This window comes from Mobula hypostoma, chromosome 2, assembly GCF_963921235.1.
Source record: "Mobula hypostoma chromosome 2, sMobHyp1.1, whole genome shotgun sequence".
Classification (NCBI taxonomy): Eukaryota; Metazoa; Chordata; class Chondrichthyes; order Myliobatiformes; family Myliobatidae; genus Mobula; species Mobula hypostoma.
The window spans coordinates 130,501,193-130,526,103 of record NC_086098.1 but is presented as its reverse complement, the minus strand read 5'-3'; the positions used below and the strand labels follow the sequence as shown (position 1 = coordinate 130,526,103).

General features: G+C 39.2%; 1 protein-coding gene across 1 annotated transcript in view; it reads right to left on the bottom strand.

Annotated features, from left to right (window-relative positions):
* The window catches only part of slc4a1ap (solute carrier family 4 member 1 adaptor protein), a 187,590-nt gene that overhangs the window by 99,543 nt on the left and 63,136 nt on the right, over nucleotides 1–24,911 (bottom strand). The window contains exons 3-6 of the mRNA XM_063040658.1: nucleotides 19,627–20,312; nucleotides 10,022–10,217; nucleotides 8,642–8,764; nucleotides 2,694–2,754 (exon numbers count right to left, since the gene is read on the bottom strand). Coding sequence (XP_062896728.1) covers nucleotides 2,694–2,754; nucleotides 8,642–8,764; nucleotides 10,022–10,217; nucleotides 19,627–20,312 — 1,066 coding nt within the window. The remainder of the gene's footprint in view (nucleotides 1–2,693; nucleotides 2,755–8,641; nucleotides 8,765–10,021; nucleotides 10,218–19,626; nucleotides 20,313–24,911) is intronic.

Here is a 24,911-nt window from a genome sequence, read left to right as displayed (position 1 = left end):
ACCCACTCTTATATCTACTAATGTCCTCATGTCTTTGGATGGTTAAACTGGGTCACTAGCCTTGGAACCAATCCACTGCCACACAAAAGTACCAGCCACTACACCCAACTCTACTATGATGAGAAACAATTTCTTCTTGCTCTTTGAAAAAAATATAGTCGTAATGTCTGGAGGAATCTGAGGGAAAATTAAAAATAGCATTAATGTAAATGAGTGTTTGGTGGCCAGTGTGGACAGTGGACTCGAGAGTGTTTCAATGCTGCATGGCTCTATTGTAGTAAACCTCTTGCATCTTCTCCAAGGTCTTAAAATTCTTCTGAGAGTATGGTACCTAGAAATGCAGACAATTCAGCAGCTAAGGCCGGACCAATGTTGTTTAAAGGTTCAATCTCTTGATTGTGCAATCTATTCCTATATTGGTAATTTATTTCATAAACATTTCAAACACTCTGCAGCAATTCTTCTCCCACTTGTATAGACTTGGGTATATGTGATATCAGGTATCCTTTTCATGTAATTCCAATAATATTGCACACAGTTTTTCATAATGCAAACACGAGGAAATCTGCAGATGCTGGAATTTCAAGCAACACACATAACAGTTGCTGGTGAACGCAGCAGACCAGATTTGAAAGGGGAGGCTTCTCCCTCCCACTTATAAATCTCTTACTAGCTCTTCTTTCAGTTTGTCCTGACGGAGGGTCTCGGCCCGAAACATCGACTGTAACTCTTCCTATAGATGCTGCCTGGCCTGCTGCATTCACCAGCAACTTTTATGTGTGTTGCAGTTTTTCATAACCTTCTTTTCAACATTTTCTACAAAATTATCTAACAGTAGAAGAGTCTGTATATTTTACCAAAGTCCTCCTGAATTCTCACATTATTTACTATTAGAATTGGAATCTGCTTACTTTCGCAAGTACCAAGGTACAGTGAAAAGCTTTTGTATATTGTTCAAACATATACAGTGCATTGAGGCAATGCAACGTAAATTAACAGAATGTAGAATAAAAAGTGTAACAGCTACAGAGAAAGTGCAGTGCAGGTTGACAATAAGATGCAAGATTTTAATAGGGTGGATCGTGAGGTCAAGAGTCCATCTCATCATACTGTGGAATCATTCAATAATCTTATAACAGTGCAGTAGAAGCTACCTTTGAAATTTTTAAAATACCATTTACAAACTTTGAAATGATACCTGCATACCATAAGTCTTTGGGGCACATAACTGATTGAAGATGATTATACAACATTCAGTTTAATTTATTGATTCTCAGGTAATGCAGCAATCTGTGGCTACAAGCATTAAAACCAGACAACCCTTCAGGTAGGGGCTGGTAAGTAGCAATAATGGTCATATAACACCAATACCAGACAATGACCATCTCTAACAAGAGTTGAATCATCTCTAATTACTCTTATCATCACAGAATGATTATTTATTTTATATTCAATTGCTTATTCTTACATTTCCTCTTTTCTTATTTAAGTCACACATCACCCATGAAATAGGAGACAGTAGGCTTCCTATTGCAAAACAGTGATGTATTACTTTGTGACAAAGGACATAACACTGAGTATGCCAAAAGCTCCTACTAGTTATCCCCATTTCTAATAAGATCTTGTCTGCTGCCTTGTATACATGAGCAATCATGTTTATTGTGAATATAACTAGGAAACAGACAGCTCTTGTCCAACATCTAGCCTTCTGTAAGGGAAATTTGTTTTAGATCAACTGCTTTTGCTGGATGTTAGAGAATAAATCACTTAGATGTAAAGTGCAAGAACATAAGGGAATTAAAGTATATGGCAGAAAGGTAACTGGTGTGGAAATGAAAGCAGGCTTGAAGTACATGGGGCCTCTTCCTATTCTTGATTCTGAGTGCAGTCAGAATGTATGTGATTCTCCAGTGAGGTACAATTTTGGAAAATTATTACTTTGGTATTTGCAAAATGCAATGAAGTTAATTGAAGCTACAGGTGTTGCTTGGTAAGTATTAGACCCAGGTATGTGTCCCAGCATCTGACATACAGATACCATCCAATTACACTTTGCTCAAAAACATTAGTCAAAAGCTTAGGATTAATTTAAATTTTCCGCCAAAGAGCATACTTAATAAATACTAGATCATTTTTCACTCTATACCTTAACAAGAAGATGATATTGTGGCATTAACTTTGTTCTAGATTAGAATCTTCAAAATTAAAGTTAAAAAAGTCCCTAGTTCTCAGTCCTGATGCAACAATTTATTATACTCTGAAATTTACTGATGAAAAGATTTGCTAGGTTGAGAGACAAAATAAGCTAGGTAATTGCATAATTAGAATCAAATAATCTAATTGAAGAAATTTATTGAAATTTGCCATGTCTGCTGGGAAGGACTCCGTATTTGGAAAAACAGCTTTGATCTTCCAGTAAGGTAGGCACTGCAACTGATTTTAGCATCTCTAAAAATACAAAGATGCTCAAGTTAAGAAAAGGGGAGGGTTAATGAACATAAGTATGTATGCAATTGCTACTCATGGTGATTGCTAAATTAGAATCATATATTGTTGACTCTTGCTTGTTTCTGGTTGGGCAAGAATGTACCCTTAGCCAGAGAAGACCATTTTACTAGTTATCACAAGTAATTTAATGCTTAGAACTACAAGTGCTTTTAATAATATTTCAATTATTGATAACATTTAAATACCTGACTCTGCAGACCCAAGTACCAGAGCCTCGCTCATCATACTCGTATTCAAGCTCCTCACCTGCAAGAAAAGAAAATGGAAAACATAACAGATGTTTTGAAATAGGAATTAAACAGTAGTGTTACATAATTAACATCAGAAACTGTGGTATACCATTTCATCTTTGGACCATAACACAAAGGAACATAATTAGGCCATTCAGCCCATTGAGTCCTTGACCCCCTTACTAATATCAACCACTGCTTTAAATATACTCAATGACTTGGCCTGAACAGCTGTCTGTACCAATAAATTCCACAGATTCACCATCCCCTGGCTGAAGAAATTCCTTCTCTCCTCCTTTCTAAGGGGATGTCCTTGCATTATGAGGCTGTGCCACTTGGTCCTAGAATCCACTATTATAGGAAACAACCTCTCCAGGTCCACTCTATCTTGGCCTTCAATATTTGATAAGTTTAAATAAGATCACCCTTCATTCTTTTATACTCCAGTGAGTACAGACCCAGAACCATTCCTGAGATCATTCTCATTAACCTTCTTTGGGCTCTCTCCAATGCTCTCAACACTCCAAGTGCAGTCTGACCAATGTCTTATAAAGCCTCAGCACAACACCTTTGCTTTTATATTTTAGTCCTCTCGAAACGAATGCCAACAATGCATTTGCTTTCCTTACTACTGATTCAACCTGCAAGTTAACCTTTTTGGAATCATGTACGAGGACTCCCAAGTTCCTTTGCACCTCTGATTTCTGAATTTGCTCCCCTTTTAGAAAAGTTTTCGCCTTTTTCCTTCAACCAAAGTTCATGATCATACACTTCCCTGCACTGCATTCCATCTGCCACCTCTTTGCCCATTCTCGCAACCTGCCCAATTACGAGCAGTTCTCAGAAATGGAACCATGCAATAATCTAAGGAGGACCCATACATAAAAATTTTTCTCTTCAGCTTTAAACACCAATTGAAACTCAATATTTCAACTAAGTTTTATATCACTGCTACTAAGTTCGTCACTCTTATCTTCATTCTTTTATCCATTCCTTCCTGTGCCTTTTAATGTGCTACAGAATGCTTACAAGAATAAAGGCATAATATAAATGTAGGATGCGACTGCATTGAATAATAAGAAGAAATAATAGGGCACTGAGGGATTCTTCCAGCTCATTTTTATATATTGTCATGAGACCAGTGATGGCCACTGAAAATATCAAAAGGTAAACAGATAACAGTTTAGTGCTCTATTGGGAAGGCAGTCTCTGCTAGAGTACACACACAAAATGCTGGAGGAACTCAGCATGTTATGGAGCATCTATGGAAATTAATAAACAGTCAGCGTTTCAGATCGAGACCCTTCATCAGGACTGGAAAACAAGGGGGAAGAAGCCAGAAATAGAACGAGAGAGAGGGAAAGAAGATGATAAGTGAAACCAAGTGGGTGGGGGAGGGGGGATAAAGCAGGAAGTTGGGAGGTGATGGGTAGAAAAGGTAAAAGGCTGGAGAAGAAGGAATCTGATGGGACAGGAGAATGAACCATGGGAGAAAGGGAAGGAGGAGAGGCACCAAGGGGAGGTGATAGGGCAGGTGAGAAGAGGCAACGGGCAGGCAAAGTTGGGAATTGAAGAAGGGGGAGGAAGCGGGGGAAGTTGAAGAAATTGATGTTCATGCCATCTCGTTGGAGGCTAGTGAGACAGAATAAACACTGCTGGAGTACCACTGGATTACATACCCAGGTAGTTGAAACTCAGTCACCTGATTTAGGATTGAAAATAAACCCAAAGGAGATAGATTGGCAAACACAATGCAACCAATGAAACTTTCAGAAAGCTTTGCAAACACTGGCCATCACATGGTACAGTATGTGAGCAAAGTTCATGTTTCAGTAATAATTCTGCTTGTCTGATAATTAAATGGATCAAAAATATTAGACAATGTTTATTCCACAAGTTCCTTATGGAGGTTGTGGAGTCAAAACAAGTCCTTCTCATGTTCCTGCACAGTTTATTTACTGACACTTGCTGCGGGTTTGAAGGTAGAAAGTATTGTTGGATAAACTCACTCAGAAAACAAGCCAGCAATTTACTAGAATACACTTTATGAGCATTGGATTGGGTAGCTGGTTGGTTAGGCAGTATATATTTATAATGCCAACTAGCAGCTGTACAGATGCTTTCAAAATACCATAGTAGGTTTTGAAAATGTTGCTTAAATATCAAAAGAGAGGAGAAACTGTTTTTCTCCAATTGAAAAAGCGTTGCACATGGATCGATGGTAACCTCTCTGTGTGGCAGTAATTCTTTTAATCTGATAAGCACAAAACTGCCTGCAGGACAGTTTTAAATTGAATTCAATAGAAATATTTCACATTTAATCCAGACCACTGGGTAATTTATTCCTTTCCTTATATTGCCCTCCCCAGATGGTCAGATATTATTCTCATGCGCATGGAGACTCTTGGGATGAATGAGTTCTACATTGGGAACAAGTCTTGATAATGATTCCTGACACTTTGTATTTCCATGTAAACCAGATTCTTTTTAATTTATCTGTGGAGAATAATAGTATGCAAGGCAGCTGCTCAACTCTCTATGCACAGTAATCAAACCATGTCAGATGCTGTGTTGCATAAAACTGCGCTTTAACAGTATGCCTCTGGTCAAACTTTCACTATTCAATTTCCTATTGTAAAACATTCCTGGGCCACCATCTGCAATAATGCAAAGCACATGTTAAATCAGGGTAACAATGATTTTTCAAACTTCTGGTAATTTCTCTCCCAATCCTCCTCCTCTCTTTTTCCATTCCTCATTCTGGCTCTCCTTCTCTTCTCCTCACGTACCCATCACCTCCTTCTAGTGCCCTTCCTCCTCTCCTTTCTCCAATGGTCTACAGTAACCTCTCCTACCACATTCTTTCTTCAGCATTTCACCTCTTCTACCTATCACCTTCCAGCTTCTTCATTCCCCCTCCCTCACCTATCACCTATCAGTTTGTACTCTTTCCCATTCCCCACCTTCTTATTCTGGCTACCACCCCACTATCCTTCGAGACCCATTGATGGACCTGGGCCCCAAAATGTCAACTCTTTATTCCTTTCCATAGATGCTTTATTATTTTTCCACCATCTGCAAATTCTCTTAGGTTTATGTTAAATCAGAGGGCTTCCTGCTGTACATTTTTACCTTCTGCCCTAGTGAAACCTTATCAGGATCCCTTAATCCTATTTATCAAATTTAGATGCGTACCCATGCTCCAGTCCGGTATTCACTCTGAGAAGTGATAGGCTAATAACTTAATGTTATGCCTTCTATCAGTATTAATTGAAAAATGGAAACCATTTGTTAAATGCATTTTGTCAAACAACTATATCTGGTAGAAAGGAATAGAAGGCACTGGATAGGATAAGATAGGAACTGGCATTTGAAAAGCATAAATAGCAGCACCAACCTGTTGAGTCCATTGTTTTATGCTTCACTATAATTTTATGGCCAATATGCTGAGGAAAATAAACAATTCTTATATAAGAGTTGATTTCTCATTTCTCACGGTGAGGAACACAGAAATATCCTGGAGCTGGCAGTTAGAAAGTGGCCAAATGATAAAAGTAAGGGCAAAAGCCATTTGACATAGGACTAAGTAAATATTTTGCTCACTGTGACACTGAATTGACCAAGGTTGTCCAAAGCCCAAGTGAAAAAGCCATGGTTGGTGCTGTAAGTTGATGTTTGATTCTATGAAGGATTTTGGCTCAAAACTTCTACTGTTTGTTCATTTCCAAGACAGCAGCCCAAAATTGGGCATCTGATATGCTGCCTGACCTGCTTTCCTCCAGCATTTTGTGTGTCTACCTTTGTTATTGTTGATAACCACAGCATTATCAGATGCCCAATTTTGGGCTGCTGTCTTGTGTTTCTGGTAATGACATACCAGAAAACAGAAGGTGTCCCCATTGGGAAGACAAGAGTGAAATCTCAGGCTGGAAAGGTAGTACATTCCTGGAGGACCTGTCAGGGTATCTGACAAACTGTAAGATAAACAAATAAAACTGCATATGGTGGAATCTGAAATAAAGACAGAAATAGTGGAAGAATTCATCCTGTCAGGACTGTCTGCAGATCGAGAGATCATAGAGTGCTTTGGAGACAGTTCCTTGTGGACGTTACATGCCAGGTTTAAAAAGTAACTGGGGCCTGTCAGAATTTGTCCATGGAGCAGGAGGTTGCTTTGGTAAGTGGAACAGCCAATGTGACAGTAGCCAGTGTTGGAGTGGGTGGCTTTGGCCCAACAGGCTTTGGTGAGAACAAATGGAGGATAAGCCTGCTGAGTTGTTTAGTGATTGTAGAATTTAAGGTTAAGAATTTAGAGCCAAATTTATAACAAATGCAGCCGGATGATTGGTGAGAGCTAATGTTGTTCCATTATTCAAGAAGGGAACAAGAGATAATCCTGGAAACTATAGACCAGTGAGTCTCAAGTCAGTGGTAGGGAGACGACGCTTAAGAATAGGATTAACGAGCATTTGGAAAACCATGGCCTAATTAGAGAGAACCAGCATAGCTTTGTGTGGGGCAAGTCATGTCTTATAAAACTGATAGAGTTTTTTGACAAAGGTGATTGACTAATGAAGGAAGATCTGTGGATGTGGTCGAGATGGATTTTAGTAAGGCATTTCACAGGGTCCTTCATGAAGATTAAAACGCATGAGATCCATGGTGAATTAGCTGTTTGGATTCATAACTGGCTTACCTATAGCAGACAGAGGGTAGTGGTCAAAGAGACTAATTCTAATTGGGAGATCAATAATTAATAGTATTTCGCAGCCAATTGTACTGGGACCTCTGCAGTTTGTGATGTATATAAATGACCTAGTTGAAAATACAGATGGATGGGTTAACTTTTCAAGTTGAAGAGTCTGACAAAGGGTCTTTGTTCCTCTTTCCTCAGATGCTGCCTGACCTGCCCAGTGTTCCAGCTATAACACTGATTGATAGAAGATTGTTGTTATTCATTGGATCTTCCATTTGCACAACATTTGCCATTTTAACATTACAAAAGCATAAAGAATATAAACCGAATTAGTTATGTAATTTTGTTGTGAAATTTTATAAATCTATTTATTTCTACAACCAAAGTCTAAGATCCATTGTTTCCAACACCATCTTAACATTGGCCAAAGCCACCTTTCAGATTACATTTGAGGATTGATTTTTCCTTAATGTAGATGTTGATTAACCTGCAGTGTACTCCCAAATTTTTGTCACGGAATTTTATTTCTATTTCTTCTGGTCAATTATCCCTGACTATTGAAAAGATGCTAGACATTAAAATAGTCAAATAAAATATCATCATTAATGTCCCAATTCTTTTACCTCACTAGTTTCTTAGTAGTCCTTTGAGTTATGAGAAAAATCAAATAATATTGTATTTGCTTTGCAAAAATAAAACAGAACTATAAATATATTCAGCAAGAATTACATCCCAAGTTATACAGTGTAGATAACTTACATTGATAAATTATAGTTATTTTCAATATTAAAGATACTATGATACAATGTTAATGTAGTAAAATAGCCAACATACTTCACAGATTGACAATGAAATACTGATATAGTAAAGGGCATCAAGTGAATGGATTTAGACTGAGAACTTCAGAGCATGTGCACCAGCTGGAAACATGGAGGGGAGGAACACAAGACATAATTAAGCTCAGTTGAGCACCACCATAATTAAATATTTAATAGATGATCATAATGTGGGTTAAGAAATGAAGAATTATGGCTTGGGTGAAGAACTAAAAAGATCTCACAGAACCATATCTCAACAAGGATTCATGCTGTCAAGCAAGAAACTGAAAAAAAGTGATACTGAATACTGTAAAACTAATGCCAATTCCTTGAATAGTGTTGCTTTTACTAGAAGCAGAATTTTTTTCTTTAAGAAAGACAATGCTTACCTTCTCTGTCAAAGAAGCCCTGAAGTGCTTTCTTGGGGTCTTTGATATAAAATGCTTCTCGGTCTTCTTGGAATTCAATGGAATATGGGTTCTCTTCACTTTCATCCTCCACAGCATCTTCCACTGTTGAAATATTTAAAATTCAATCACAAATCTGACAGACATAATCTAGTTGATATGATAATTCTCTGAATAGCATATCACTTACTGCTCTGGGATATACAGACAACCACTTGATGATCTCAATAAATAGTAAATAGAAGCTAGGTACTTACAGGAAGGTGTGGGGTAGGAGTGGGGAATGAATGTGTGAAACGGTGAAAATTATAATGCTTGTTTTTTTAAATCCATTTGTTTGATGAGGACACCTTAACCAATCAGCACATCCTATTTATAATTTAAGTTCTATTCCAGGGAATACTTTTTATTTTTGTTTCATTTTACTTATTTAATGAAAGTGTTTAGGGGAAAGTAAGGACAATTGCCGGTTTACTTAAGCTGGTTTACTGATTTGTAGTTAACTCAGACATTTAGATCTCATTACACTGAGTGCTCTCCACACTAGAACCACTTCAGTTTTTGAGAAAACTTCAGACACCTGGAATGTGACCTTTCCAAAAGCTTTAGGTTTGTAACTAAACAGACAATGCTGAAATCAAAAAAAGTATGCCCATTATTGGTGACTTCATCAATGTCTCACAAATATGTTGATTAAAACCAGTGTCTCTCTGCTTTACCTCACCTTCTAAAAAGTCAATTATTATCTGAATGGTGGGAATTTATTGCTTATTTATTTATTATCTCTCTTTTTTTTGTTTGCACAGTTTGTTCTCTTCGCACACTGGTCAAATGCCCAAGTTGGTGTGGTCTTTCATTGATTTTATTATGGTTATTATTATAATACGGACTTATTGAGTATGCCTGCAAGAAAATGAATCTCGGGGTTATATATGACAACGTCTACGTACTTTGATAATAAATTTACTTTGAATATGGGGATTAAAGTGATTCAAACCTTGGTATTTGATAACTTATATGGTTACAGGCATGGCTGAGTTCAGGGGAATCTGAAAGCTGGGTATCTTATTCCTAAGCACACCTTAAATTCTGAAAGTTATTCTTGAAGAACCTTCCACTTTTTCAGGTATACCACTTTAATGTAGAAAGTGTTTATTATTTGTGTGGAAAAACCTCCTATTATTACCCTTGAACTTCCTCTAACAGGCGGCTTCCAGGACTACACATCACAGAAATACAGGAAAGGAAGGTTGTTTAGTTCCTTGAGCCTGCTCTATCATTAAACCAGATCATGACTGATCTGTGCCTTAACATCACTTGCTACATTTAATATTACTAGGTCGATAAGATAACTGCACCAACCAATTCCCCACGTGCACCCAGAGGCGGCTTCAGTCACAAGCTTCCTTGGCTGCTCCACAGACTCAGTGGAGACATTATCTTCTTCATCCGAATCTTCTCCCAGCATTCGTTTCTCCAGCTGCTCATGCTGCTGGCTGATTTGTTTCAGTTCAGTTACAGTGAATTCAGATTCTGCTTCTTCATCCTCTTCTGGCCCCTGCATTTATGCATGTTTCACAATTTTTAAAAAAATGCTAAGTTACATTGTTTCACACTAATAACAAACTCAGCTACAAAAAGCTGCCAAATACTTTGGTCTTAAAGCTTTGCTATTAGAATGCCCAAATTAATTATGAAGTTTTAAAAATTCCCTTATAGAAAATGTAATAAATGTGCTCATTTCTTTCAGTAAGAAATTAGCTTATACTGGATAAATGTCGAAAAAGGTGAATTTCTTTTTTAGGAATTTCCCTGCATGTTAAATATTTAATTTTCTTCTGCAAAACAAGAAGAAATTGGAACATGTAACAATTTAAGTTTCAGTAAGATCTAGTTTTAAAAATTCATATCACTATTTTGGCAATTTCTCAACTAGCCTGGTTGAAGAACTAAATAGAAAATAATGTTAAGGCACAACAAGTAAAAAAGAAAAAGAAAAATAAATACCTTGGGTGCAAGTATTAAGAAACTTTCTCTCCCTTTATAACTTCCTGATTATTTCCATACTCCAAAGAAAAATTTGTCAGAAGTAATGATACAGAATAATTTAAGAAACTATAGTGGGTTCAAAGTGCTGGCAAATGAAAAGCTTAAACTGACACCCAACAAGGGCAAACTTACAGTTTGCACGTATATATTTTTTGACATATGTTCGTATTCTCATGCCTCAGAAAATATGTTCTGAACCAGACTGGACCATGAAATGTAGGATGGCAGGTACTGCCCCTCGTACTTCAAAAGTACATGCATCACATACATCCTGATAATGAAACTGCCCAGCACTAGAAAATGCCTTCATTTGCTGAGATCTTAAGTTCAAAATTCCCTCCTTAATCCTCTTTAGGCCTTTCTCACATTAATATTTACCTCCAAAACATAGATTTTAGTCACTAGTCCTCTACCTTCTCCAATAGTTTAACAGCATTTAAAAAAACAGCAAGAAATACTCTAGATGTTTATCTTCTGTCTCCAGCATTTTATTTTGGTGGCAACTTTGATAATGCGGCTGCAATCTGCCTGGAGACATTTTAAATTGTCCTTTCTTGATGTTGAAAGGGTATAATCTATGTTAGATTGTTTTTGAATGACTAGAAATGGAGAGTGGAGAGAAAGGAGTGCTATGTGGTGGAGATGGTGCTAGGGAAACACTATGATGGAATGTAAAGACAAAGAAAAAGCTATGATATGCTATCTGGCACTAGAAACTGCAGCAAAATAATATTTTGGTAACTTGATGACAGGGCTCTGGGCTGCAAACAAATGAAGAGTCAGTGGTCGCTGGGATCCAAAAGGATGAGTAGAATAGTGTTCAAAAAGCTGCTTTTAGATAGACACTAGAAACTGCAACAAAATAATATTTTGGTACCTTGATAACAGGGCTCTGGGCTGCAAACAAATGAGGAGTCAGAAGTCGCTGGGATCCAAAAGGATGAGTAGAATAGCGTTCAAAAAGATGCTTTTAGATAGACACATGAATATGCAAAGATGGAAGGATGGTGTACATACAGAATAGATTTAGTTTAATTTTGCATCGTGTTTGGTGCAGATACAGTGAGTGAAAAAGCCTGTTCCTATGTGGTACTAATTTATGTTCTAATTGGTCAATGAAAAAATAGATGACTGCATTTTAATGATAGAAGAAAAACTTGTATTACTGTGAAAAGCAGTTTTACAGAAAATCAAAACAGGAAGAAATATTCTGAAGGAAGCACTTCTCCAAGCAGCTACAGAATGGAAGAAGACAAGATAAAACTAATTTCCACATTGTATGACAAGGTTAGTGATCAGGGTGAAAGGGAAATTAAACTAAAATAGGAACACAGGTCACTGACCTATTCTTGTGTATCTTCTGATTTCCAAGTTAAAACTTTGAAGTCCTTCACAGTTTCTGCCAGCTTTAACACGATCTCACTAGCAGATGTATCTTCCTCTCTCCTCCCTTTCTGCATCCCTCAGCAACTACTCACTTCATCACTCCCCAATCTTCTCCCTTGTCTTCACCACAACACCTTCTCATGCAACCACAGCTGCACTACTTTCTCATTCACCTCTTCCCTCCCACCATCCAAGGACCCAAAACCTCACTTCAGGTGCAGCAGTGAGTCGCTTGCACATCTACCTGTGCTGCATTTGAAATTCACAGTTCATCCCTCTCTGAACTGGAAAAACCAAACAACGACTGGGTGATGTTTCATGCAGTACCTGAACTCCGTCTGTAAGAATGATCCTGAGCTTTTTGTTGAGTGTCATTTTAATTTTCAATCCCATTGCCATTGTAACCTCTGTCTGCTGCCTCCTCAATAGCCAAAATGAGGCACAGCGTAAACTAGAACAACTTCTGCCCTGGCACTTTACTATCTTTTGGAAAGAATACTGAATTTTCTGGTGTCAGGTAAAAACTGACCTCACATTGTTTTCCCCATTATTATGCTTCTCACTCTATTTCTTTAACATACCTGACAGGCCGGAGCTAAGGAGACAATGGCACCTAATGGAGACTCCTTTGCTTACATCTTCAGAAACAGCTCTATTTCTATCTTTAATATCTCTATTTTTCCCTTTCAGGGTTCTTTGAAGACCCTGACCTGGAGTTATACGCTGACTTCAGATCTTTACAGGAATGTGACTCACTCTTGGGGTCTCACAACTAGCCGCTACTCGATATACTAAGGGACGCGGCCCAGAAGATTAGCGGGCATTTGGAGTTCCGGGATTTCATGGCTCTGGAGGTGGGCAGACTCGAGTATGGTGCCTCCGCAAGAAATTGGTGTGTCATGGGAGACGGAAGATTGAAAGCAGCAAGCTAGCTGCTGGCTGTGTGCCCAGAGACCCGAGTTCTTTGGGCACAAGGCTTGGAAAAAGCGACGCAATGAACCTTTAGCATTGTAAATCAGCGAGTTGTTTGTTATTTCTTCCCAGTGGCTGTGAAACAGAGACACCTCTTTTTCCCTTATTAGGGAAAGAGAGAGCCTGTGGTATGTTGAATTACCGGGTAAATGAGTAGTCTTTGGAGTACTGCAAGTCTGTCTCTTTATTGATGCTTTGCTGCATGCTTGAGTGCTTGGTGGGGGGGGGGGGTGCTGATGCTTTTTAATGGTGGGGAGGGTAGAACGTTGCTTTGCTGCTGCTTACATGTGGGAGGGGGAGCTGGGGGTGGCTTTGGGGTTCTAACGTTTAACTGTCATTCATTCTTTGGGGCACGCCTCTGTTTTCGTGGATGGTTGAGAAGAAAAAGCATCTCAGGATGTATATTGTATACATTTTTCCGACAATAAATGTATCTTTGAAACTTTGCTAATGGTCATGCTCCTAATCTTTATCTGATCTGTCTGTACCCATCTCCATGCAGTCTTTTATCTTACACTTTATTCTTTACACCTTTATTCTTTATTCTTTGAAAACTATGAACCCTCCAATCTCCCTAAATTCTCAGGAAGAGTCATCATTTCTTTCCACAGAACATGACTATCTGAGTTCTTCCAGCATTTCAGTTTGGGTTTAAAACCCTCAAAATCAGCTGGAAATGCTGCAAGTAATACAAGGAAACGTATTAAGTAAGGCAAACATGAGAAAATCTGCAGATGCTGGAAATCCAAAGCAACATACACAACACGCTGGAGGAACTCAGCAGGCCAAGCAGTATCTATGGAAAAGAGTAAACAGTCGCCAATTTAGTAAGATGTATGTGTGGCGAGCTTAATGTTAATTTTTCTTTCGGTTGGACCAGTCTAAAAAAGAAAAATGAGACATATGATTTAGTGGCACCTGCTAAGCAATGCACACCTGCCCATAAATAAAATCTAACATGAACTGGTAACTAATACTGATGTTTCTGTTGGCCCTTCTTGTTAGTTTAACAGAGTGGGAATTACACCAATGATTGTCATAAAAAAAAAATTGAATAAAGTCCAAACACACTGAAAGATAATGCAGATTAGATTCTGTAATCCAAACTTGGTTGCTTATGGGAAGTATGGAACATGGAATTTCACAGCAATGAATTGGGATGGTTTAAATTCAGGTCTTATGTACTGATGAGCAGTTCTGAATCAAGATGGTTTTGCAGAAACTGATTTGGCCATCAACTCTCCTTCTATCAAGTGAGTTATTAGGTGTGCACAAAATGTAGAGAAAGTGAAATAATTCAGGAGAAAATTTGCTCTTGGACCTTATCATGTCTAGAAGTCACTGCTCCAAAGAATAAGATAGACAAATAAATTGTTGTCAGCACTTCTGTAATATCTTGCAATATCTACTCTTCATTCAGCTATTTTAATATTCCCAGCACTTGTTTCAGACACAATCAAGCCTAACTTAGCAGGGAAATTCTCTCTTAATCTTGATTCTGTCAGAATGTGATAACTAGAATTTCATAACACATGTGATGTACGGCTGAATGTAGCTGCACACCAATCTTGTCTCTGCAGGATGTTAACTATCAATGTATACCCTTTACTGTAATTCAAGTTATTAGCCAACTACCGTAAATGGCACAAAACAAAACAACATTGTGAACTGTGAAGAGGATAGTAATAAATTATGGCACAATATAAACAGGCTAGTAGAATGATAGACAGTAACAGTTGAAGAAAAAAGGGGAGAAGCTTGGCTAATCAATTTGATAGAAAGAATGAGCAAAAGCAATATAGAATAAAGGATACTGGTCTAAAAGGAGCACAGGGATAAAGGGGACCAAGTGTATGAGTGCACAAGTCATTGTAAGAAGGCGTATAAAATTTTGAGCTTTATTGCGGAGTGAAAAAATCACGTACAGAACTTTTGAAAAACATCAGTCCAGCAGAGTGGGTAGTGTGAGTGTGGCCACTGGTAGCCAGTTTCACAGATGAGTTCGGTGAGACAAAGGGGACAGGAATTAATAGAAACATGAATAAAAACACTTTGATGCATAGTGCAGTTTGAATCCAGAATGCATGGCCTGCAAGTGAGGGGGAAGCAGGTTGCATTGCACATCAACAGAATTGGATGATCAGGGAAAACTTGTAAGGTTAGGGAGAAAGCTAGGGTGTGGAACTAATCAGTTGTTCTGGTAGAGAGCTGGTGTGTGCTCAAGTGCTAAATCACCTTCCCTTGTCTCTGCCGTAGTTGGATGCATCAACAAGGGAGATGAGGCTGAGTACAGGGCTACGGTAGGAAACTTTGTCACATGGTGTGAGCAGAATTATCTGCAGCTTAAAATGAAAAAGACTAAGGAGCTGGTGGTGGACCTGAGGAGGGCTAAGGCACCGGTGACCCCTGTTTCTATCCAGGGGGTCAGTGTGGACAGGGTGGAAGATTACAAATACCTGGGAATACGAATTGACAATAAACTGGACTGGTCAAAGAACACTGAGGCTGTCTACAAGAAGGGTCAGAGCCGTCTCTATTTCCTGAGGAGACTGAGGTCCTTTAACATCTGTTGGACGATGCTGAGGATGTTCTACGAGTCTGTGGTGCCCAGTGCTATCATGTTTGCTGTTGTGTGCTAGGGCAGCAGGCTGAGGGTAGCGGACGCCAAAAGAATCAACAAACTCATTTGTAAGGCCAGTGATGTTGTGGGGATGGAACTGGACTCTCTGACGGTGGTGTCTGAAAAGAGGATGCTGTCCAAGTTGCATGCCATCTTGGACAATGTCTCCCATCCACTACATAATGTACTGGTTGGGCACAGGAGTACATTCGGCCAGAGACTCATTCCACCGAGATGCAACACAGAGCGTCATAGGAAGTCATTCCTGCCTGTGGTCATTAAACTTTACTTTTTTTTAAATTTTATTTTTATTTGGATAAGGAATTCACAATTATCATGTACTTTTTTCACACATATAACCTTTTCCATTTTTTTATATGTATAAAACTACAATTATTTATACATTCTTAAGTACACATTGAGATGATATAAAAGGAAAATAAACATTTAAATAGATAATTATGTACTGTGGTAAATCTAACCTATTAGGCTAAGTAATGAAATTAGTTGTTAAGAAAAATGGTAATAATAGTTTCCATACAACCCTTCTGGACCATTTCCACTGGTCCAAAATGTTGCATACAAGCCGATATACTAACCATTGTAGGTGTTTATATCCCAATTTATTTGTGCTTGTTCCTACCCGCAGACATAATTATCCATTCCCTATGTATTTATTTACTTAATTTTTTCATTTTTTTTATCCCTTTCCCAAATCTTTCCCTTTACTTGTATTAATTCTCTATTTTCAAAAAAAAAACAAACATTTAGACTAGGGGTGCTTACGTTAGCAATATTACTGTGTTGATGAGAAGAGCAATATAAATCATTAGGAGAGTCATCTAAAGTCTGCTCGCATTGGGGTTATATATTCAATCCATTTATTCCAGATTTGATAAAATGTTTCTTTTTGAGTTCTCAGGGAGTAAGTCAACTTTTCCATTTTAAATATTTCCAAGATAATTTCGTACCAATCTTCTAATGTAGGTGGTATTGGATTTAGCCATTTTCTAGTGATTGATTTCTTACTTGCCACTAAGAGGGCCTGCAGCAACTTTATATCTTCCTTCTGTTCAAGGAACAATACATGCCCCAAATAGAGTGTCTCAAAGTTCAGAGGTATCTGGGACCTAAGTACCTTAACTAATATTCTATGAATACCTTCCCAAAATAGACTTAATTTAGGGCAATCCCAGAAAATATGAAAATGATTTGCCTCCTTGGAGCCGCACCTTCTCCAACACATCACATTTGTATCTTTATATTTTTCCTGATATGGGGTCTTGAAGTATCTTATAATGTTTTTCCAACAATGTTCTCTCCAAGTCAAAGAATTAGTCGAGGACCATTGAAAGCTGCAGATTTTCCCCCAAGCCTCCTCTGAAAGTACCAACCCCGCTTCTTTCTCCCACTTCTCTTTAATATACAGTGTATTTACATTTTTAGCATGGGAGAGTGCATTATATAGGCGAGAAACTGATTTACTAGGTATTGAACTGCAAGCCGAATTCAGAATCTTGAAAAATTCTAATTCTACTGTTGATAGGTCTGTATATCTACAACTCTGGTTAACATAGTTTCGTATTTGAAGGTACCTAAAAAAGTCATTATGTTCTAGGCCATGTTGGTCCTGCAGGATTTGGAAACTTTGTAATACTCTTTTATCTATAAATGAGAGGTAGGTTGTAAGACCTTTCTTTATCCATAGCTCAAATCTTTTATCTCCTCTGTTGGGAAGGAATTCGGTATCATATGCACACCATCTAAAGAGTTTTAACATGTTATTAATTCCACATGAATTAACCACCTTCTGCCATACTTTTAATGTAAGATTTATCCAAGCATTATTAAATTTTTCCAACTGGGCCATCAATCCTTTGTCAGCTATTGAGGCCTGAAGAGGAAAACTGTCAACTAATCCAAATTCTATTTCCTTCCATCTAGCCTTATATTCCCTATTACACCAATATAACAGACGGGTTATCTGTGAGGCATAAAAATAATTTCTCAGGCAAGGAAGAACCATAACTCCTCCTTCCTTCCCTAACTGTAAGGTGTTATATCGAATTCTAGGTTTCCTTCCTTGCCAAATGAAGCGGGAAATCCATTTGTCCCATTCCCTGAATTGATTATCATCCACCTCCACTGGTAAAGTATGGAAAAGATATAATAACCAAGGAAGAATATTCATTTTTATAGTATTTATCCTTGAATTTAAACTTAAAAAGGGGATAAGATTCCATCTATGCATATCTGCTTTTATCTCTGAGATTAATGGCCCATAATTTACCTGTGACAGTGTTGAAAGATCCTTCGGCAGGGTTATTCCTAAATATTTTAATGATTTAGCTTCCCACTTAAGATCGTATGTATCCTGCAATTTTTTGGATGGTGTATAATTTAGGGACATAACCTGCGTTTTCTTTACATTTATTTTATAACCTGATATTTTCCCAAAGTCATCCAACAGTGTAAACAATCCTATAAATGATTTTTCTGGTTCACTCAGATAGACCAAAACATCATCTGCGAATAATGCCACTTTCTGTTCAATCCCTGCCACCTTGATACCTTTTACGATTTCGCTCTGTCTTATTAGTTGGGCAAGTGGTTCAATATATAGCGCAAAAAGGAGAGGAGAAATTGGGCATCCCTGTCTAGTGCCTCTCTCTAAAATGAAGGAGTCAGAGAGGTCCCCATTTATCTTAATTCGGGCTGTAGGGCTGTCATATAGAGTCTGAATTACTTTAATAAACCTTTCTTGAAAGCCGAATCTTCCTAACACTCTGTATAGGAATGCCCAACTAACCGAATCAAAAGCTTTCTCAGCGTCCAATCCTACTAGCATTGTCTCTGTCTCGTTCTTATTAACCTGTTCTAATATGTGCAGAGTTCTCCTTATGTTGTCCTGTGTTTGTCTTTGTTGAATAAATCCAGTCTGGTCTAAATGGATTAGGCCAGGTAAAAGCTTTTCCAATCTGCGCGCTAATATAGATGTAAATAGTTTGTAATCTAAATTAAGAACACTAATTGGCCGATAATTGCCACATTCTAGTTTATCTTTACCCTCTTTAGGAATAACTGAAATAATCGCTTCTCTCCAGGAAGGTGGAGTTTCTCCTCTCTGCAAGATCCAATTAAAGGTGTTAAGTAGTAATGGGGCTAACTGTGTCTTCAGGGACTTGTACCACTCTGAGGTAAACCCATCAGAACCCGGGGACTTTCCAGCCTTTAACCTAGAGATGGCCACGTTCAGTTCTTTGACAGTTACTGGTTCTAATAAGCTTTCATTTTGTAAATCTGTAAGTTTAGGTAGATCTAAAAAATTCAATACACTGTCTATATAGGGCTCATTGGGGGCCCGGGGCTGAGAGTACAGCTCTCGATAATATGTTTCAAAACTCTCTTGAATTTTCCCTATTGTACTCTCCACAAGCTTTGTCTTTGGATTCTTTATTTTATGAATTGTATTGTCTGCTTGTTGTTTTCGTAATTTATATGCTAATAGTCTATCTGATTTACCTCCTACTTCATAATTCTTTTGTCTCAGGTAAAGAAAATTTCTTTGAGTTTCCAACGTATAAATATCATCAATTTCACTTTGCAATTTCCTAATTTCCTGTTTTCGATTTGAATTACTTTTGTTGCTATCTACAACTTGAAGTTGTTTTAATTTTCCTTGAAGGTCTGCTAATTTTTGTGCATTGATTTTTTTCCATGTGGGTCATTAAACTTTACAACTCCTCCCTTGGAGGGTCAGACACCCTGAGCCAATAGGCTGGTCCTGGACTTATTTCCTGGCATAATTTACATATTACTATTTAATTATTTATGGTTTTATATTGCTATATTTATACTCTATTCTTGATTGGTGCAACTGCAACAAAAACCAATTTCCCTCGGGATCAATAAAGTATGACTATGACTATTCCATACTTGCCTGTAAAATCAGAAGTCTCGTGCTCCCTCCAAATTTAATAATGTGGCCAACTTTAAGCCGGTGGTAGCTTTTAGGCTTCACTTTTTCCTTGTTAACCATTGTCCCATGTGTGCTTCCCAAGTCATAAATATAAAACCCTGTGCTGCTTTCCTCATCAGCCACTCGCCTGTGCTGCACGACGGCATGGTAGCGGGAAATGGAAGGATGCTCGAGAGAGATGTCACAGACAGGAAGCCTTCCAACAACATAAAAGCTCTTCAAATTCAGGCCGATATCTGAAACTATGCTGCCATTCTTGAGGACCTCAAAGCTGTAGGGAGCTTCTGCTAATCCTCCCCACGGTGGTTCCACGTATGGAAGTGGTGGACAAGATTTGTATTTGTCGGAAGGTAAGCTGGGAACAGACCTGGACTTAATCAATGGCAATGCAGATTTGGGATGAAGATTTTCGATGAGTGGCTGATCTTCTATAGAATTTTCTTCGGACTTAGACTGAGCAACTTGCTTCTGCACCACAAAGCTGTCTGCAGCTGCCGCCTCATTCTCTACAGGCACCTCAGTGAATTTGACACCTTCACTTGTTTCTGTGCTGGATGATGAGTGTCTTGAGTGAACAGTCTTCTCTTTCTTCTGCAATGGAGCCAAGGGGAGTAAGGGCTTCTTAAAACTATCACCATTTAATGCATCTGCAACAAAATTAAAAAAATGTGTAATAGTATAACAAATAGCACCCATTGAGATAAATATTTGATGTAAAAGCAGTACACTGTTTTGGGGAAAATACAGGACAGTGGACTTGGATTTGCACTGTTCTTGCAAAAGGCCAGTAGAGTCAACAAAGTAAAATAGCTTCTTTCTGTATTTTTACATCTCTTGTTACTGTACAATTCTGAGAAGCACAGTGGATAATAACAGCTTAACTGAGGTAAAGACAGTACTTAAAATAGTATAATTATCAGACAATGTAAATCAAGTAACGTAGATATTCTTTCTTGTACAGTCACTGAAAAGGCCAGTAGTTCGTAGTTGCTACTGAGTATGTGCAGTGAGTCACATCCTTGAAATTGCTGCAGGCCAGGTGAAGAAAGTGTGGGAGTTCCATGATTGACACTCAGCAAAGACTAAGAAGCTGTAATATGGAATAACAATTTATGGAAGATGCTCTTCCCATGCACCCACTGCTGCTGCAAAGTGGTAGTCTCATGTCAGAAAGATACTGTCAAGGAAGCAATGACAAGTTTAGAGCCACACAGCACAAAAACTGATCCTTTGGTCCACCAGGTCCATGTCAACGTTTTAGCCCATCTACATGAATCCCATTTGTCTGCACAAATTCAATACTCTTCTATCCACCACCTATTCAAGCTCTTGTCTAAACCTCTCTTAAATGTAGTCGTTGTATATGATTCTAACACCATCTTCGGTAGCACAGTCCAGACATCTACCACTGACTGAATAAAAATTTTATTCTTCAGATCCCCTTTAAAACTAACCTTAAATCTAAGCCCCCTTGTTTTACGAAAAAAAAGACTCTGACTAACTATCCCATCTATGCCAGTTACAATTTTATGCAACTTTATCAAATTATCCCTCAATCTCCTTCACTTTGGAACCAATGGAATCTAGATCAACTAGGAGTGGGAAAGTGGACAAACAAATGGCAGATGAAATTTAACTCAGACAAATGGAAAATGATGGATTTTGGAAAGCTAAAACAGGGCAGGACTTGCACAGTAAGTGTAAGAAACCTGAAACAGAAAGTCGAGGCGAAGAAGGCAATTGGCAAACTTACCTTCAATGGATGGCCCTGGTGAAGAAGGCGGCTCATATCAGGTTAAGGACCAAATGAGGCACTAAATTATAAGAAATGCAAGGGAATACTTAAGGGAGAAATCATATACTTTGGCAGAGAGAAAGAAAGGCATAGACTATTTTCTAAATAGGGAGCAAATTTAGAAATCTGTGGTGCAGAGGGACTTGACAGTGTTCATACAGGATTCCTATAGGTTAACTTTCAGATTGAGTTGGTGGTAAGGAACGCAAATGCAATGTTAGCATTCATTTCAAGAGGACTAGAATATAAAAGCAAGGATGTCATGCTGATGATTTATAAGGCATTAGTTACACCACATTGGGAGTACTGTGAGCAGATTTGAGCCTGTTATCTAAGAAAGGCATTTGAGAGGGTCCAGAGGTTCCCAAAAATGATCCCAGAAATGAATGGGTTAACATCTGAGCAGCTCTGATGGCTTGGGGCCTGTGCTCACTGGAATTCAGGGGAATGATTCGGGGGGGGGGGGGAGAGAATCTCAATGAAACCTATCAAATATTGAAAGGCCTAATTAGAGTGGATGTAGAGAGGATGTTTCTTGTAGTGGGGGAGTCCAGGACTAAAGGACACAGCCTTCGAATAAAGGATGTTTCTTTAGAACAAAGATGAGGAAAAGTTACTTTAGGTGGTGAATCTGTGGAATTCATTGCCACAGACGACTGTGGAGGCCAAGTCAGTGGATATACTTAAAGTGGAGGTTGATAGGTTCTTGATTAGTAAGGGCATTACAACTTACGGGAAGAAAGCAGGACGATGAAGTTGGAAGAGATAATAAATCAGCCACGATAGAATAGCCGAGCAAAATTGATGGGCCGAAATCTGCCCTTATGTATCATGGTTTATGGTCTTGCCTTGTTTAGCAGTCTCACGTGCAGTACTTTATCAAAGGTCTTCTGAAAATCTGGCTCTCCTGTGCCTGTTATTTTCTCAAAGGATTCTAACAGATTTGTCAGGTAAGATTTTCCCCTGAAGGAAATCTTGATGACTTCAGCCTATTTTATCACGTGCTTCCAAGTACATCAAAAACTCATCCTTAATAATGGAACTGAAAATCTTGCTAACCACTGAAGTCAGGTTAACTGGCCTATATTTTCCTATATTTTGCTGCATTCCCTTCTTAAATAGTGCAGTGATATTGGTGATTTTCCATTCCTTGAAGTATTCCATAAACTAGTGATTCTTGAAAGATCACTACTAAGATCACCATCAGCTCTTCAGCTACCTCTTTCAGGACCCTGGGGCGCAGTCTACCTGGTCGAGGTGACTTATCTACCTTTAGACCTTTCAGCATCCCAAGCACTTTCTCCTCAGGAATAACAACTATGTTCACTTTTGCTCCTGGACACTCTCGAATTTCTGGCATACTGCTTGTCTTCTAAAGTGCAGACTGATGCAAAATACTTATTAAGTTCATCTGCCATTTCTTTAACCCCTATTACTATCTCTCCAGCACCATTTTCCAGCAGTCTTGCCTCCCTTTTACTCTTTATATACATGAAAAAAACATGCTATCCTCTTATATTATTGGCTAGTTTACCATATTTCATCTTTTCTCTCCTTATTGCTTCTTTAGTTATCTTCTGCTTGTGTTTTAAAACCTTCCCAATTCCCTACTTTCCCACTAATTTTTGCTATATTGTATGCCCTCTCTTTTGCTTTTAGACTTCCCTAGTCAGTTATGGCTGCCTCATCCTCCCTTTAAAATGCTCCTTTTTTCAGGATGAACTGATCCTGCACCTTCCTAATCATTCCCAGAAACTGCAACCATTGCTACTCTGTTGTCATCCAGATAGAGGCTCTTTCCAATCTATTTTAGCCTGCTCCTCTCTCATGCACCTAGTTCTTGTCTTCTATGTCAGAGCTGAGAAGGAGAGGATTTGCGGGCTTTTTCAGATTTTTAAATGGCCAACCATTTGGGAGCAGAGGAGCTGAAGACAGCCGGTCAGCTAGTGCACTATAAAAGAAGTTTCATCTAGCGAAGAGGCCGTTGTCGTAACGGCCATCGTTGGAGTGGACTGAGTCAGAGTGGGACAGCTTTGGCTCAACAGGCTTCGGTGTACATAGGCAGAGGCGAGGGTAGGTTCCGGTAAGTTGTTGTTTTGTTCTGTTTGTTCAGAGTAGAGAGAATGCCAGGCAGGATGTTGGAATGCTCCTCTTGCAGGATGTGGGAAGTCAGGGAGACCGCCGGTGTCCCTGACAATGATTCCTGCAAGAAGTGCATCCAGCTGCAGCTCCCAACAAACCGTGTTAGGGAACTGGAGCAGGAGCTGGATGACATCTGGATCATTCGGGAGAATGAGGAGATTATAGATAGTAGCTACAGGGAGGTCGTTACGCCAAGGGAGCAGCATACAGGTAATTGGGTTACCGTCAGGCGAGGGAAGAGTAAAAGACAGGCAGAGCAGGGTTCCCCTGTGGCCATTCCCCTCAATGAGCATACCGATTTGATACTGTTTGGGGGGGGGGGGGATGACCTACCTGGGACAAGCTGCAGCAGCCGGATCTCTGGCATTGAGTCTGGTTCTGCAGTGCAGAAGGGAGGGTGGAAGAACAGCAGAGTGGTAGTGATAGGGGACTCGATAGTTAGAGGTACAGAAAGGAGGTTCTGTGGTCGTGACAGAGTCTCCTGGATGGTTTGTTGCCTCCCAGGGTCCAAGGTCAGGGATGTCTCTGATTGCGTGCCAGCATTCTGAAGTGGGAGGGTGGTCAGCCAGATGTCATGGTACACATCGGTACCAATGACGTAGGAAGAAAGAGTGAGGAGGTCCTGAAGAGTGAGTATAGAGAGCTTGGTAGGAAGTTAAAAAGCAGGACCTTGAGGGCGGTAATCTCAGGATTGCTACCTGTGCCACGTGCCAGTGAGGGTAAGAACAGGATGCTCTGGCGGATGAACACGTGGCTGAGGAACTGGTGTAGGGGGCAGGGTTTCAGTTTCAGATTTCAGGATCATTGGGACCTCTTCTGGGGCAGGTGGGACCTGTACAAAAGAGACGGGTTACACCTGAACAAGGGGACCAATATCCTTGCAGGGGGGTTTGTTAGGGCTACTGGGGAGGGTTTAAACTAGACTTGCAGGGGGATGGGAACTAGAGTGCCAGAGCAGATAGTGGAGCGGGGGTGAAAATAAATGATGTTAAAAGTTAATGCAAAGTCACAAACAGAAGGGCTGTGTGTGGTGGTAATAATCTTCTGAAGTGTGTCTATTTCAATGCGAGGAGTATTGTGAGGAAGGCTGACGAGCTGAGGGCGTGGATTGACACATGGAATTACAACATTATAGCCATTAGTGAAACTTGGCTACAGGAGGGGCAGGACTGGCAGTTTAATGTTCCAGGGTTCCGATGTTTCTGATGTGATAGAGGCAGAGGGATGAAGAGTGGGGGGGGGGGGCGGAGGGGTAACATTGCTAGTCAGGGAAAATGTTACAGCAGTGCTCAGGCAGGACAGATTAGAG